This window comes from Genypterus blacodes, unplaced genomic scaffold (assembly GCF_046128005.1).
Source record: "Genypterus blacodes isolate CSIRO-AG114 ecotype Tasmania unplaced genomic scaffold, CSIRO-AGI_Gbla_v1 ptg000059l_1, whole genome shotgun sequence".
Lineage (NCBI taxonomy): Eukaryota > Metazoa > Chordata > Actinopteri > Ophidiiformes > Ophidiidae > Genypterus > Genypterus blacodes.
In genome coordinates this window covers 70,001-86,429 of record NW_027466871.1, presented here as the reverse complement: position 1 = coordinate 86,429, position 16,429 = coordinate 70,001, and the positions used below count along the sequence as shown (strand labels likewise).

General features: G+C 42.8%; 2 protein-coding genes across 5 annotated transcripts in view; one reads left to right on the top strand and one right to left on the bottom strand.

Annotated features, from left to right (window-relative positions):
• The first annotated feature begins 1,435 nt into the window (after nucleotides 1–1,435).
• Nucleotides 1,436–7,423, top strand: flad1 (flavin adenine dinucleotide synthetase 1). 2 transcript variants are annotated; one of them, XM_076153941.1, is made up of 11 exons: nucleotides 1,436–1,768; nucleotides 2,431–2,516; nucleotides 2,696–2,864; nucleotides 3,245–3,622; nucleotides 4,315–4,428; nucleotides 4,855–5,122; nucleotides 5,499–5,646; nucleotides 6,027–6,125; nucleotides 6,253–6,442; nucleotides 7,005–7,078; nucleotides 7,196–7,423. In XM_076153941.1, the coding sequence occupies exons 2-11, from the start codon at nucleotides 2,509–2,511 to the stop codon at nucleotides 7,329–7,331; spliced, it is 1,584 nt and encodes a 527-aa protein (XP_076010056.1). In that variant the 5' UTR covers nucleotides 1,436–1,768; nucleotides 2,431–2,508; the 3' UTR covers nucleotides 7,332–7,423. The 2 variants fall into 2 exon arrangements, with proteins under 2 accessions (XP_076010056.1, XP_076010057.1); XM_076153942.1 differs by lacking the exon at nucleotides 1,436–1,768 and adding an exon at nucleotides 1,794–1,879.
• Nucleotides 7,424–13,082: 5,659 nt separating this feature from the next.
• efna4 (ephrin A4) overlaps nucleotides 13,083–16,429 on the bottom strand; it is a 30,085-nt gene continuing 26,738 nt past the window's right edge. For 2 of the 3 annotated variants that reach the window (XM_076153902.1, XM_076153904.1), the window contains 2 exons: nucleotides 14,972–14,998; nucleotides 13,083–14,881 (listed from right to left, as the gene is read on the bottom strand). In XM_076153902.1, the coding sequence (XP_076010017.1) occupies nucleotides 14,775–14,881; nucleotides 14,972–14,998 (134 nt within the window). In that variant the 3' untranslated portion in view covers nucleotides 13,083–14,774. The remainder of the gene's footprint in view (nucleotides 14,882–14,971; nucleotides 14,999–16,429) is intronic. The other variant, XM_076153903.1, reaches the window with a different exon arrangement.

Below are 16,429 nucleotides of genomic sequence, written 5' to 3'. Positions count from 1 at the left end.
CATTGCTGTGAATTTATAATGATTTCTTCCCAACAGGAGCTCAGATTATTTATTTTTTTACACCGTTTTATATGATATTTTGAAGTAAACATAATAATATACAATATGTTGTGAAAGTCATAATCTCCACATTAATACAGCCCCGTGGGTATAGTTGCCCTGAGAAAAAAGATTTACATAAGCTCCATCTTTTATGATAACACTATTTTGATTGTGTAAAGGGAATAACATGGAGCAAAAAAAGGGCAATGAAGGCAGTTTAATATCCATACAGATGTGTATGCCTTTCTACAGGTAATTTATTTGGCCATTTCTCATTACCTACACTTACAAACACTACATACACATGAACTTACCTATAGTATATTTGCACAGTGCCCATTTTGACCTGTAACTGCAATGGTCCATGGTCATTAGTCTACACGTTATTAAGCCATGACAAAACAATCAATCACCTACACAACTAATCACAGAAGTCAAACATCTGACCCGAGAATCATCAAAGAGTTATAACACACTGCTATTTAATAAATACTTAAGGAGTTCTCAGATAACTTAAAGCAAATGAGAAGATACTTGAGGACCAGACTGCATAAGATACTTTGACCGGATGTGTCATTATTAACTCCTTTAAATCTGCATACTGACCCACTTACCAAATTCGTTATTAATTCGTCATGAGGTGCCAACTGACAAAATAACCAGTAACCTTAAACATAAAGTATTGAATCATCCCTTCTGGTGTACATAGCAGCAGAAATGATGACTGGAACAAATCCGTATGAGCCACTTCTTTGCTTGAGGGGACACAATAATAGTAACTATGTCCATAATACAGAAGTGATACTCAGTTACTGGTGACGCGCTATTCTGCAGCTGATACAGTTAATCCGGGATGATCCATTAGGTAAATAGTCCACATGGAGATTTAGATATATTTACAAATACAGGCTTGTTAACATAGTGTCTGCTCTATTTGATGTTCTGGTACGTTCCCTTTGGCAGAGTTCTTTCAGGAACAATGTGTTAAGTAGCTATCATTAACCAGTCATAGTTCCTCATTTCTTCGTATTTCTGAATAACTGCATTGTAATCAGCTTTTGAGTAATTCCAAAAAGGGAACATTTCTCCTACTGGTTTTCGGATATTACTGCCAAGATCACACTTTTGTTATCAGTGGGAGTGGAGTGGACTTACAACTTTACATTTTCTACACAACTGGCTCTAGGTCCTCAACCCTACAAAACAGGAGACCAGGATTGATCCCAATCACAACTTGTACTAATGCACAGCGTTTCATCTTAAATGCAGCCATCATGCGCCATCCATAGGCATGGAGAGTAATAACAGAAGCCAGCATGCTAGTGTGCCATTCCAGCCAGCAGAGGCAGTGTTGAGTCGGACAACTCGCTGTATTCATCCAGCAGAAGAAGACGTGACGCCCTCCTGGTTGCCATGTTATCTAAATGTCCATGAAAACTGAATTTGAAGACATTCATCCTGCTGACATCACTGTTTTAATTCCTATCGTTTATATGAAGGAAGAGACATTTGCTGCTCCACTTCTGCTTTGTTGAGAAAAGTGATTCGGTCACGTTGAGCCGCTGTTATTCGTTACTTCCGGGTCTAGCCGCTAAGACCCGCCCCCGCAAGACACGATTGGCTCGATTACCCATCAGAAATATTTACTTAATTGTGATTGGACTCAGGGTTTTTAACTGTTACGTAGTCCTGATACGTAACGAGGACCTACGCGACTCCTCAGGAGGTAAGTTCGTCTCTGCGAGGTGCTTCAATGTTAACACTTTAAACCACCAGAATACACCACGCGAAAAGAATGTGTGTGTGTCTGCATAGTATGTGACAGCCGAGACAACACGTCAGTATATTCGTCAGTACAGTATTTAAGTGCAGACGTCTGCTAATGCTAGTTTCTCTGCTAGTTTAGTGGGAAGTGAACGTAGCATCTGTTAGTTAGAACTGGTCATTCATTTACAACATCAGATGATTTGAATGATACAGGCATATCACCTGTTGAAGTTTTGTTTCGCATGTTATTGCCAGCACGGAGATGAGTCAAGTGAAATAGCACAGTTGAACAATTTTCATCGTGCAGTGAAGTGTTCTATTAGTAACTCTGGACCTGCAGAATGTTCACCTCTCTTAAGTTCACATCGTTTCATGAATTATTTTCTTTCTAAATTTCTTGATTCCTCACATGTCAACACTTTTGCAATGTGTTCTTCACACCTCAGTGTTCGTTCTGCCTGCTGCTGTTTACCCTCCAGGACAGCTATGTGTCCCTAAAACATATGGAACAATGTGGATATTGTCAGACACTAATTAATTATTTAAAAAATACATACTGATGCAAAGTAGTTGATTTGACTCTGAATTGATCACCTTTTCCCTTTCTTGTGTCTTTCGAAGGTTGTGCCGTGTTGTGAAGCAGGAGAAAAGAGTCTGAGCTGTACCTAATTATTTTGGGATACGCTAAATGGATTCTCCATGTTGATGTAAGATATAAGGAATTTGCAGATTCTTTAGGAGAGGTTTGGACATTTGCAAAAGCACTAATCATTCCCAGCTCTGGAGAAAATGTAGAGACCGCAATTATTCTTAAATCTACATCTCTACATGTGTTGCAGCCATTCCTTTATGATGTAGCGTTAAAGTTTCCTTTTCCTGTTTCCAGCTCGGCTTGTGCCAGGCTGAATAAAGCAGCGGTACGTGTGAGGAGACTGGCAGCTCAACTCAGCAAAGCAGCCATGGCCACGAGCCCCCTGAGCTCCAGTCCGTCCTCCGCTGCACTGGGAGACGGAGCCACTGCGGCCATCCTCATCATTGGAGATGAGATACTCAAGGTGTGAGATTCAGAGTCAGAGTTGATGAGTTTTGGTTTGTATTACATTCACGTTGAAATGTTTGTTTGATGAAAGTCTGCCTGAAAGTAATACAAGCTCATTTGACAGTCTTGAATGATTTTAATAATTCATGTCCTAATATATAATGTAGAAAAGTAGCAACATTAATGCAACATTCCCTAGGAAAAGCCCGCCTGTCATGGATGTTGGATACGGCAGCAGGGAGGTTCACCATGAGTATGAACAGAACAAGATCACACTGATTATGTGGCTTTTTTGTGGCTTCAAATTTCTCCCTAACAAAATTTTAAAGACACCGGTGCTTGTATTCTCTGTCTGTGAGCTGCACTGATCCTCTGCTCTCACCTCGTCTCTCACAGGGTCACACACTTGACACCAACAGTGCCTTTCTGTCGCGAGCGCTGAGGAAGCTGGGAGTGTCTGTGCAGCGCATCACTGTCATACCGGATAAACAGGAGGCCATTGCCAAAGAAGTGGCCCTCCTCTCACCTCAGTTCACACACCTCATCACCTCAGGGGGCATCGGTCCCACCCACGACGATGTCACCTTCGAGAGCATCGCCATGGCGTTCCAAGAGGAGCTGCATCCTCACCCTGAGCTCACCCGGCTGGTTGAGGAGTTCTTCGGGGCGGTGGATAAGGACAGTGCTGCTATGAAGCTGGCCATGGTGCCTCGCTCGGCCAAACTCAACTTTGGAACCGACCCTCAAACTGGGCGGCCGCTTCGCTATCCACTGGTGAGCCAACGCGTGATGTCATCAAGTAATAACTACATATGCTGAATCACACAATAAGTAATGTAACAAGAGTGTAAGCCACACACACACCTGCCAAAATCTAGTATTTTATGTAACTTTATATCATTCTTTGATTGCTTTATACAGTGTTTGGTACTTTGTTTTCATATTGGAATGATTCCACAAAAGAGAACTGGTCCAAGTTTTAATAGAATGTATATGAATGTGCACATTAATTATGTTTGCTCAAGCAGTAAAATGTTCTAAAACTAACAACAAGCACAACATGCTGGCAGGTAATTGTGCGTGGGAGGCCGTTTCACTCCAAACTAATTAGTTCGGGCTGAAATAATGTATTCAACTTTTGACGAAGAATAGGAAACATGGAGCATCTTGCATAAAATGGACAAATATCAGTTATTATCAGCACAAGTTACACACATTCAACAGCAGAGAGGCTAATTAATGGGCTGAAGAACAGTGTATCAATCACAGCAGCATTTAAATTTGACTTGAAGATGTTTATTATTACCATAAAACTGCAAGTAATTAGAAGTAATTGTTGCAATCTCATTTACCAGAGCAGTGCATGAGAAGCTGATGAGATCCTGATTTTATAAAGCGTATCGGTGCACATTTAGGGAAAGTACATGCTGACTGGCTCAGAGAGTTTTCCGTGTTGTTGTATCCAGGTCAGTGTCCGTAATGTCTACATCTTCCCTGGGATCCCCTCTCTGATGGAGCGGGCCTTTAAGGGGCTGGAACATCTGTTTGCCGGTTCAGGGACCACCTTCTACACACGCGAGGTAACACTTCCACCACACATACTTCACATACTGTACATCCTGTAAAAACTGTATTTACCCTATGACATCATTGCAATTCCAATCTACTTGTACTCTACCTGAGGGTCTACGTATAAAGTTTAACAACAACAATAGTAGTGATAATACAACCTCTCTTTCTTTCTTTCTTTCTTTCTTTCTTTCTTTCTTTCTTTCTTTCTTTCTTTCTTTCTTTCTTTCTTTCTTTCTTTCTTTCTTCTTCTTCTTCTTCTTCTTCTTCTTCTTCTTCCTCCTCTTCCCCCTCTTTCTATATAAAATGTGCAATGTCATGTACAATGTTTGCTTCAATAAAAACAAATTGCAAAAAAAAACACACTTCCACCATGCTCTTGTCTCCCGAATCTTTGGAATCTAACCGTGAGCTCATCCCCCCGATCTTCCCATTAGGTTTTTGTGGACGCAGACGAAGCGGAGATCGCCCCGGTGCTGAACAGACTGCAGGCAGAATGGGGCCGCAGGGTCGCGCTGGGCTCCTACCCCGACTGGCTGAGTAACTACCACAGAGTCCGGCTGGTCCTGGACTCAGACAGCCAGGAGGAGATGGACAAAGCCCGGGCACAGCTGCTAGACGAGCTGCCCGAGGGGAGCGTGGTGCCCTTAGTCATCGACCCGGTGTCCATCGCTCCCGACGAGGTGTACAGACTGGCCAATAACGGTGAGATGGAGACAGAGGGAGGAGGGGGAGGAGGAGGGAAGGGGGGTGGTGGATGGATGAGAGCGTTGGAAATGATTTTGTTCAGCACTCGTATACTTTACACTGACATTGAGAGCAATAAAGCAAGCAGAGATGTTGAAGTAATTATAACTGTAAAATCATCTCATTGATAGAAGGAAGATCACCAGCTTGAGACTGAAGCGAGACTAGAATGTGTTTCAATAAGTAAGATGAGACCAGCATATTTAACTTTGGATTGGATGCAGAAATGAGAGATATTTTTACAGCGTACCCAATAAAATTTGACTGCTTTCCTTGTAAAAAGAAAAAAATAAATAAAAAAACTCCTCTGGCTTGTGAATCTTATTTCCCTCAGGTACGCCGTTGGGTGAGAAAGTGATGTCTGCCCTGAAAACAATAGAGGCTGCGCTGGATCAGTATTCGACGGGGGAAGTGTGCGTCGGCTTCAACGGGGGCAAAGACTGCACGGCGCTGCTGCATCTTTACTATGCGGCGCTGAAACGGTAATGGGAGCGCGGCGGGCGGACCAGACGAGACAATTAGAACATTTTAAGGGCAGGAATGATATAATCGGGGCATAACTGATGACCTGAGAGACCGGAGGAGAGAGGGAGAGTCAGAGTGAGGACGTAATGATACTGGTAAAACACAGCGGAATAAATTATGGTAAGAAGCCGAGCCAAGGAGAAAATTGGTTTAAGAGCTAAAGAGAGGAGTACATGACAAACTGGACAAGAGTTTTCTTATTAGCTGCTCTTGACCCACATTTCAGCAGATAAAGTAAAATGTAGCGGTAATGATGATGGAGGGAATCATCTGATCATTTCCTGTCTGCCTATTTAACCTTCTCTGTCTCTCCATCTCTCCTCCTGTCACATTTCAGGCGGCTTCCACACAGTAAAGACAAGGTGAAGGCACTGTACATCCGCATCGTCGCTCCATTCCCCGAAATGGAGAGATTCCTCCAGGACACCATAAAAAGGTGAGATGTCAAGTTTTGTGGTTGCTTTTAAACAAAAATCCACAGTGTCAGATGAAAACTCGATCGCATGGCGGTCCAGAGTTACAACGCGGCCGGCTCAGTATTCGGCACGTCGTTTCTCCCACAGGTACGACTTGGAGCTGATCTCTGTGGAGGGCAATATCCGGCAGGCGCTGAGCGAAGTGCAGGAGAGGCGGCCGGAACTGAGAGCCGTCCTGATGGGCACCCGGAGGAGCGACCCCTACTCGCTCATACTCACACCCATGTGTCCCACTGACCCCGGCTGGCCCGACTACATGAGGGTCAACCCGCTGCTAGTGAGACCTGCACATAACACACTGATATCTCCACAACTGAACCATTTCAAAACAACTTATTTCTTTATTTCTAATTGCTTAATTCTACATTTTATGATTATTTTTTGAACGTATGCCTCCTCTGATTAGTTTCCCCATATGCTCACAGTTTAGTTTGGGTTGCAGTTGTGCTTGATTGCATTTCGTTATATATTTATATAGAGTAGTTGCATTTAATGCTTTAGTAAAGCTGTATTTAATGTTATAGCCACCCAGCGTAACCCTCTGATGTTGTTGGTCTTACAGCTGCGTGGTTTAACTCTTTTATTACGTCTATTGATATAAGTTAATGTAATTTTAACATGGCGGTTAATGGTGTCACCGTGGCAGCCGCCCGTGCAAGAACACATTGAAGGGAAATATCGGTGCGCTTAGCTGTTGACCTCAATTCCAGTTCCTTAATACAGCCCTCCATCACAATAGTGCGTCTCCAAGGAGTTCACAGAGAACCATTGAGCTAGATTGAACTAATCAAGAATCAATCACAAACCAATAAGCTCCCCTGTCTTCCCCACACTTGTAGGACTGGACGTATCATGATATCTGGTCATTCCTCAGGACGTTGTATGTGCCCTACTGTATCCTCTATGATAAGGGGTAAGACCACATCCACACCACTGTTACCATCTTGTCTATTGTTCGTGTCGGCGTGCTGCAGCGTTCAAGTCTCCCCCCCGTCTCTCTTCTCTCTCTTCTCTCTCTCTCCACTGACAGGTACACGTCGCTGGGCAGCATGGACAACACTTGTCGAAACACGTCCCTCCAGATGGTGGACGGGAGGGGGGTGACACGCTACAAGCCGGCGTACCGACTGGAGAATGAAGAGGAGGAGCGCAACTCTCGTGCCTGACGTTGTCGGATCACCGAAATCACAGTGAACCGTCAGCAAATAATGTAAATGTGATGGACAGTTTTATAATAAATGGGATGTTTCTCTCTCTATCTCTGTGTGTGTGTGTGTGTGAGGGGCAGGGTTTTCTCTTTGCGAGTTAGAATAAAAGATCAATTTGTCTCATCTTTGTCATGATTGTGTTCTCCATTTATCAAATTCATGAATTATCTCTTATTCAACAACAATCTGAACAGTCCAGACAGGCAGCGTCTCTGAAACTATATAAGTGAATAACAATAATATGTTTAGTGTCAGTGTGAGAAAATGGGCTCAGACGGAGGCCAGATAATCAACCCATCAGGCTCCTATCGATCCATGTTTACATCAGCGAGTCTCCAGTGCGGCTCCGCCTGCGTCGGCGCTCATGCAGTACCCCCCGCCGGCCTCACGGGTGCGTTGTTCTCACGTTTTCCATTTAGCAGCCGTGATTACAATAAATTACCTTCTCTGTTTCCAGACATGATTGGATCCAGGCTCATCGATCCGCTCTCTCTCTTTCTCGCTCTCCTTTTCCCCCTCCTGGAGATTAGTGAACGGCACACAGCGTGGATCGATACGGGACAATCTAATAAAGCGGGTCGCTTACGAGGCCACCGCGGGCCTGCACACACTGTTACACCGGCAATTACCACCTCCAGCCCGGCCTAACTTGTCTGTATACGGGCTCCACGGCTTGCCTGATTTATTAATAATAACTGTAATAAAAGAGGCAATGAGCAGAGGCTTCATAATCAGAGGCGAATGTAATGGTGTGTGTTAGGCTGTGAGATAAACACACACCGGGACGCTGACTGGAATTATGATATTTTATGTGGATAAAGCAGAGAAATGTGAGCCTGTAACCTCTTGGCCTCAGACCTTTGCTGTATTCTCACGAGTTTACTTACTTAAATAGCATGCAGAAGAATCAGACAAGTAACAAGAAATATAGTTTTTAAAAATGAATTTCTTGTTAGTTTAAAGTTTTCTCCTAGTGGGAATTAAACCACATATTAATACATTCAGTACATTTACTCTCTTTCCATTTTGAGACTTATTCCACATTATTTTGAAAATATTGTACTTTTTCTTCTGTTACTGCTGCAGTTAGTAGTTGTAGTTTTGATTTTGAATTTTATAATGTGTGTATGTTTTGATGGATAAACATCTTGCCTCTCCAGACTGTGAACTTGTCAGCCACATTGTTTCAGTGCAGTGATTATTCTGATACTGATTCTATTGAGATACTCCTACAAATGGCCTTAAGCAGTAAAGTCCTGTCAGTTTCAGAGAAGAAGAAGAAGAAGATTTATGGATTTTGATACTAAGTACACTTACTGCCCGCATGTCTTCATACCCAAAGTTACATTTTGAGAGCTAGACCTAACTTACAGATGTTTACGTCATATACATGATATTTTAAAACGTATAGCACCACTGATGATATTCTCATTCATATTTTTTTTAAAAGCTTTATTTCTTCCATAGGATGATCTTTATCTCCTGGGCTCTCTCACCCTTTGTTTATCTTATAGCTTCCAGCCTATATCACCACTGTATCCACTCACTATTCAGTCATCACACTGTTATTCACTTCCTCTCTCTTCTATAACCTTGCATGTTTTGTTTTCTACTCCTTATGCATTTCAAAATAATGTTTTGATGAATATCTGGGAAATCGAAATGGAAAAATAGCTATAACAGTCGGTGGTGACATAGTGGGCCTATATGGATGCAGACTACAGGGGCAGAGCTGCGTGTGGACCAGAGCGCTTTCTGAGGTCCGTGAATACATATTTATGAATATCTCATCCTTTTATTTCACACTGCTCTGGCTTTGTATGCAAGCTACAAAACTGCAAACACAATATACTGATAGAGCAACTGTGGTCCCATGTGAGACGCAGTGGAACAAACTGGGGGTGTATTTGGCCATTGTTTTGTGTTTAAATGCAACAACTTCTGAATTCTTCACTCTCCAAAAATCAGAGGTGAGACTCTTTACTTAAGAAACAGAGGTAATGCTGTGTGATGTGGATGGGGACTGACTTTAATTCTCCTAAATACATTTGGCAAGGACTTTATAAGGAAACATACAACAAACTCTGATATTAGAGTCAACTCTCCATTTACATTGTGAGGTGTGAGCCGACTTTGGTGTGATGGTTTTCTCTAAAGGAATACGTTCCTAATCCAATCCCTCAGCAGTTCCTGCAGTGTAAAACGAAACTAGTAGCAGCATGAGACAGCAATTCAGGCGATGTCCTCGGAGAGATCCTTAACACGGAGGATGAATAGACACTCGGCTGTCATGAAGCATCAGGAGAGAAGGGAGACCTTTGAGTCTATGCAAATTACCGACCCATCTGCATGTAAAGCCAACCGACCAGAACACGGGAAATAGGATGTTCAGTATCAAAGTGTCACACATTAAAAAAAGAGGATGAAAGTGAGAGATAAAGAAAGGGAGGGAGGTGGAGAGAAGGAGGGAGGAGAGGAGAGGAGGCTGCTGTGCCGGCTGCCATGTGAAGTGTGACAGAGTTTGCTGGTTTGTGTCTGGGTTCTGTGAGCTCAAATAAAAGGCGGCCTCATAATTCTAAGTTTGTCACACTTCTCAGTCCGTCGTACAGAACCAAGACGCACAGCAGGTTCACTTTAATGTGAAGGGCCTGTGAAGCTTCAGCAGAGCAACGCAACATAGTAACTCAACCGGGGCTGATTTACACACACACACACACACACACACACACACATCCCCAACTTAAACCCGGTCAAAGATGAGAGATGTTTAACATTATTTTATTATTAATAGTATTCACAACCTGGAAGTTAAACTAGTACAACTATTCATCATGGCTACAAAATGATGCAGTACCCATTTCACCATCTACACCCAACACACGCAGCAAAATATGATGAGTACTGCAAGAGAATTTGGTATTTGGCGAAGGGATCCCTCTGTACTTCAAATTATATTCCACTCTTTGGTTTTAGGCAAGAATATGAATTTAATTTGAATAATATGGGGCAGAAAAATCCCAAAGGAGTTTTTCTTTGCGTGGGCTTATTTAATATAATTATCACATTTTAAAGGTTCAAGTATTTGTAATAGTAAAGACAAACCTGTTTCAAAGTCAAAGCCTTAAAGATTTGGCACTTGTGTTTGACCTTCCACTATGTATTCAACCTGACATTGAAAAATATCTCTAAGCCTCCAATATGATACTGCCAAAGGTTACACTCAGAGATGTATCGCTTTAATATGAGGACAACTGCTGCCAGCAAGTATTTGCGTGTGTGACACTGGCAGTTAGTCGTATTCATCAGCACCCAAAGCCTTGGAAACGAGTATGAAGTTTGTCCCTGAGAACTTAAATATAATTGATAATGCAGAACATTTGCCTGGATTGTTGTTCTTCTCTGAAGTGAGTTGATGGTTGGCTCCTTCATTCCAATACGCAAACTCGCTGTGAATACAAATATCTGATTGTTTTAACTGTGAAAGGTTTAACGCAATATTTGCAAGTGAAATTTTTGACAGCTGGTTGAGAATTCAGCACAGCCAGCATGTAAGAGCTCTTTTGCAGGACTATATAATACATCTGTTGTTGGAGGACCTGCAGCACACACACACACACACCCCGCCGTGATGTTACCTCCAGGAGTAAATACACTCAAATGCTGCTTACACACACGTGGGAAAGATTACACCTGAGAGTAAAACACTTTGACCGTTGGCAGAGAAAGTGCCTCTCCGGGCTAGAAAGGTTCCTCAATCTCACGCTAGAAGACACAAACTTCTTTTTTTTTGTTGGTCCAAAGCTGTGAGACGGAAAGGACAGAGGACAGGAGATTTCACAGCGACTCAGTGTCAGTCACAGTCTCTCTTCCTGAGGCAGTAAAAGGCACTTCTATCTCTTCACGTCTGGACCTTCAGTAATGACCACAATGACTTACAGCTAATCTCTAAATAGACGTTAATTAGATTCTAAACTGGTGATTGACAGCAGAGTTGAGTGTTTCCCTCGGTGTCCTAACATTAGGAGATCATGTTGTATGTTCACTGCCGGCTGCCTAATATTCTCCACAATCCTGCTCATCGCATAAATATGCAGCCGACATTAAAATATTTTTTTCTGCAGAAGAAACAGAGAGAACAAAGTGCCCAAAGAAAGCCAGCTTGACCTTGTATCGCTTCAATGCCCGTAAGAGATAAAGTTCTCATTTTCAATGCATGGTGCGACTTCAATGAAAAAAGAAGAAGAAGAAAAATCAATTGGCAGCCAGAGAAGTCGAAATATTGAAAGGAGGTTTTCTTAGGGGCCGCACGATTTTCGAGGGTTTATATCCACGAGTATTCATAAGGACGGTTCCTGCCACAGAGATGACCTCTGACCCCTGCCTACCTCCTCATGTTAGGCCCACTGATCTGAATAAGCAGAGTGATTCCTCTCTAAATTCAGTTGTTGTCGCAGTTCAATGTAATTCTGTTCCGATTTTATTGTTCCTTTTAATCAACGATATCCGTATTGGAGACATTTTAATGGAACTATAAGTCAGTACTAAAGGTGACACCTGTTAATATTCAGTCAGGAGCCATTACATCACCTGAACGTTGAACTTTAAAGCGAGCACAGCCACGTTGATAGTGTATAATTACACTTGGAAGGCATATGGAGGGCAAATGAAACTCAACTTGTAAATTTGGAAAACATTCATGTTTACAGTCGTCGGAGGAAGCACGGCAAATTTACATAATACAGTCCATCTGTCCGTAATTATGAAGTTTGTTTGGAGGTTCAGCTCCAGCTCTGTCATTCATCAACAGCCCAGAGAGCAAAACTGCAACAAACACAAACAGTGTTGCATGAAAACATATTATAAGATCTGTAACCTTTGGCGTTTTCAGTGTGGAATCAGATATGAAAGGTACACAAAACGTTTTTATAAAAAGTCACATTGAGGCTTTTGTTTTATTCACACACACACACACACACACACACACACACACACACACACACGCGCTTCTGTTCCCCCCCCTTCGGTCCAATCTGAAAGCTTTGTGCTGAATCTCATGTGCTTACATCATCTTTCACAGCTAAAAGAGATGGGAAAACACAAGCTTTGTAAATGTGTATGTGAAGGTCAAAATCAAAGCCAGTTTAGAACAACATGCCTCAACAGTGACAAACATGTCATCAGAGGCGCTCATAAGCCATGAAATAGGAGCGTTAGCCCCATATTAGCCAGGAAATTGCCTCTCTGCCTTCACAACGGGCTTTACATTACAGCCTATATAAATGGAAATGCATTTAGATGTACGTTTCTGTCTTTAAAACACAAAACTGAAACATCTCCTTGTTTTCCTCAGCCCAGTCTGGGATGCACATAAATACAGTTAGATAAGTTAAGGTCAATGTATTGGCAATGATGCATCAGGATCTATTAATACCAGGAGTCTATTGGGTATCTGAGTGTTATCAGGCTTTGGCTGCCCGTAGATAAAAACTCAGCTCAATATTCCACCAGGTTCCTCACGTTACAATGGCCTCTTACACCACAAGGTCACACCAAGTCCCAGAAGTCTTCTTATCGCTGTTCTCCTGTGTATTACACTAGATATGTGTCTGTTCCACAAATAAAGCAGTTTGTGCGAGTGTGTGTGTGTTGCTGGCGAGGGCTGCGGTTACATAAAATGTCAATACTTTAAAAAAGTTAAATGACAATTGATTAAATGTTTTAATGCAATCATATTTATTTTGTTGTCTTGCCGTGTAAATAAGGCTCAGATTGCAGTCGGCTCTTCACAGAAGATGCAAAGGTCTTCACTAAAATGTGAAAGCAGAGGAAATAACAAAACATACGGCAATCAAACATACATTCCTAAAGGTAAATGATTGTAATGTTCAACATCAGTGAAGTCATTTAACAGCAGTTTGATCCCCCTGTCAGGAAATGAACAACATAAAACCCAAGGCCATGAACGACGTGATGTTTACAACCAAAGATGTGAAAAAAAACAAAACCCTTAAGCGCTAACAATGTAGTTTTTTTTTAATAAAGATTAATTCACTGCAGAATTAACCGTAAGATTTTATGACCGCAAGTCACTAAAATAATTACAATACATTGGGAATATAATTATGTTTTTATATATAAATACATAAACTTTCATTTAATGTCAATTAGATTAGTTCTATTTTTTTAACAAAAACAGTCAGATCATTAAATCAGTTATTAATAAGAACATTTTTTTCTTTTAAAGTTTTCTTCTTTTTAAATCCATGAGTAAATTGCAAATGGATTGTTTGGTAAAAATATAATAAATTCTATAAAAAAACAACTTGTGAAACTACATTGCAGCAGATTGAGAAAACAGGATAAATTGTATTATTTGTGCATGAAAAGTAAAGTATTTGTCAAATTGTTCTGAACCCTTGAAGTATATTTTTGATTTATTTTGATTAACCAATCAACTAATCAACATAACGGTCCAATCTAAAACATGTGATTCAGTTCATATTTAAAAAAAAAGCTTGTGTGCACATCTGCACATCTAGCTGGTCAAAAGTCCGTCCATCAACCAATCAGCCTCAGTGGTCCTCACCAGGTCCAGTGGAGTGAGATGAGCTGATGCTCTCTGTTTACCCATAATCCCTCTTCCCTGCACTTTATTTTGAAGGGCCATGAGAGAGATGGAGAAGCACAACAACAGGAGGTCCGGTCAAATCCAGTCTCAGGTCCTCTTGGAGACATTTTCCATTTCCACACAGTGTCCAGTCTCTGTCTGGCTGCTTTCATGACCGTCCCAGTCCAACACCAGTGCAACCAGTTTGATCCCAGTAGGGGGCGCAGAAGCCCTGCCTATCCACCTAGAACGTTCCCAAATTCCCTGTAGAACACCTTTAATTTTGAAACCCAATCAGTTCCAAAAGTTAATCTGAATATTTAACAAACTCTAATGCAAACGAGGCAGAAGAAACACACAGTCAGGAAGTGTGTGTGTGTGCATGTGTGTGCGTGTGTGTTTGTGTCAGAAAACAGGCGGTGCACCTGACTGACATCTGACCTGAGCCACTCAGTGCAGGAATGTGATTTTTTTGGCTACTTTTGAACTGGAGGCAGGAAGTCAAAGGGAAGATGGAACAAACGAGCAAGAACATGAAACTTCTAACTAAAGCTAAGGCTTTGTGTCATATTCTACTATTTATGTTACTACTTACGCAACAGATGGAGCAAAACAAGAAGAAGAAATTACCAGGGCGTGTCAGGGCCCTGAGTCACTGTAGCCTCCTCACTTGCCGGTTCTCTGGAATTTCACAGGAGGGTGACCATTCTGCAATATGCCGGCCCACGCGTCTCGTTTGGGATCAGTCCGAGTAAATAATTCCCGCAGAGAACAAACGTGAGGTCGGGCCGGAGTCAGATGGTCAGCGGGAGGAGGAGGAGGAGGAGGAGGAGCGGGAGCGACGTCTTGCTGGACGAAGAGGCGCCACGTGGATGTGGACGTGGATGCGTCTGCGTGTCTGCTGGAGAGAGCGACACACAGCACAGATGAGGCCATGCCGACGTCAAAGAACAACTTACAAATGAATCGAGAGTGCAGCGCTGCGTCTCACCTTGTTTCTGTTTCGAACCCTCTGACGCTACAGTGGAGAGGGAAGGCCAAGGCGGGAGGAGGGGAGGAGGGGAGGAGGGGGGGTAAAGTTGAGAGGGGAGAAAAAGAAACAAGTTGCTGATTAGTCATTTTTTCATGCTTAACTTTCATAATAAAGCAACTTCTTTGTGGAACAAAAGGAGCAGCAGAAACAGACAAATGACCAGAGGAAGGTATTTACCATTACTCAAAGCCAAACGCCATGAAAAATGAGTACTGACTGGCTGTGCAACCCTAAATATGTCCCCCTATGCAAATTCTCTTAAAGGTCGGATAAAAAAAGCACTTGAGAGGCACAGCGACAGGAAAAGATAGTGTTATGTAAATGAGAGAGAGAGAGAGAGCAAGAATGACGAGATTATACAGAGGGGGTACAGGAAATGAAAAAGAGGAGGGGGGGACACAACAAAATCTGAAATGACAGAGCGAAACGGAGAAGTGGACAGAAGATGAAAGGAAGAGAGGTAGAGAGCGAGAGTACTTAGGGGAAAATAGAAAGATTGGAAAGATTGAAACAAGGTCAGACAGAGAGAAAAGGAGGGAGAGAGAGGGAGGGTGAGAGAGAGAGAGAGAGAGAGAGAGACGGGAGGGTGGGGGGGCGGGAGGGGGTGTGTTTGCGTCTGGGCGTCAGTTTCTCAGCAGGGGGCTGAGCTAAAAGGAAATAATGGAGGGAACGATGGAGGGACGGAGGGTGGCGAGGAGAGATGGAGGGACAGAGAGAGAGAGAGAGAGAGAATGTAGAGACAAGATGGAAAAACGGACACAGAGGAGCAGAAACGGGAGGAAAAAGGGCACGATAGAGGAAAGAGAGGGAGAAGAGGAGAGAAGAGGGAGAGAGAGCGAGAGAGAGAGAGAGAAGAGAGAGAAAGGAGGGTCAGAGATGAAGGGATGAGGCTGCAGAATTACAGCTGTTATTAAATCGATCTATGGCCTTGAGTCCACCTCTGACACAGCAACCACACACACACACACACACACACACACACACACACACACACACACACACACACACACACACACACACACACACACACACACACACACACACACACACACACACACACACACACACACACACACACAGTGTATTGATCCCTCCTGGAAAACGACCACCTATCCACACACACACACACACGGCGAGATGAGAGAGGAAACGGGCCTCTTCAGTCTCATCTGTGAGCGAGCAGGCTGAGACCTATTAAACGAGGGGCTGAGGACCGTTTGTGTCTCGCGTCCATCTGCCGTCAGCACGTCTCCACGGCGACATGTCTCTGCCAAATCACACGCCAGCCGACCAAATGACTCTCATGTCCTGTACAAGCAATGGCCATCTGAGAGCTAACGAAGCATTAAATAGCACGCTGGGTCTGGGCCTCCCGCTAAGAGTTTGTGAGTGTGTGTGTGTGTTAGTGTGCGTGTG

Coding starts and splice junctions, on each gene's coding strand:
- flad1 (XM_076153941.1), top strand. Junction 5,123..5,498: donor GTACAGACTGGCCAATAACG/GTGAGATGGAGA, acceptor TATTTCCCTCAG/GTACGCCGTTGGGTGAGAAA. Junction 5,647..6,026: donor TACTATGCGGCGCTGAAACG/GTAATGGGAGCG, acceptor GTCACATTTCAG/GCGGCTTCCACACAGTAAAG.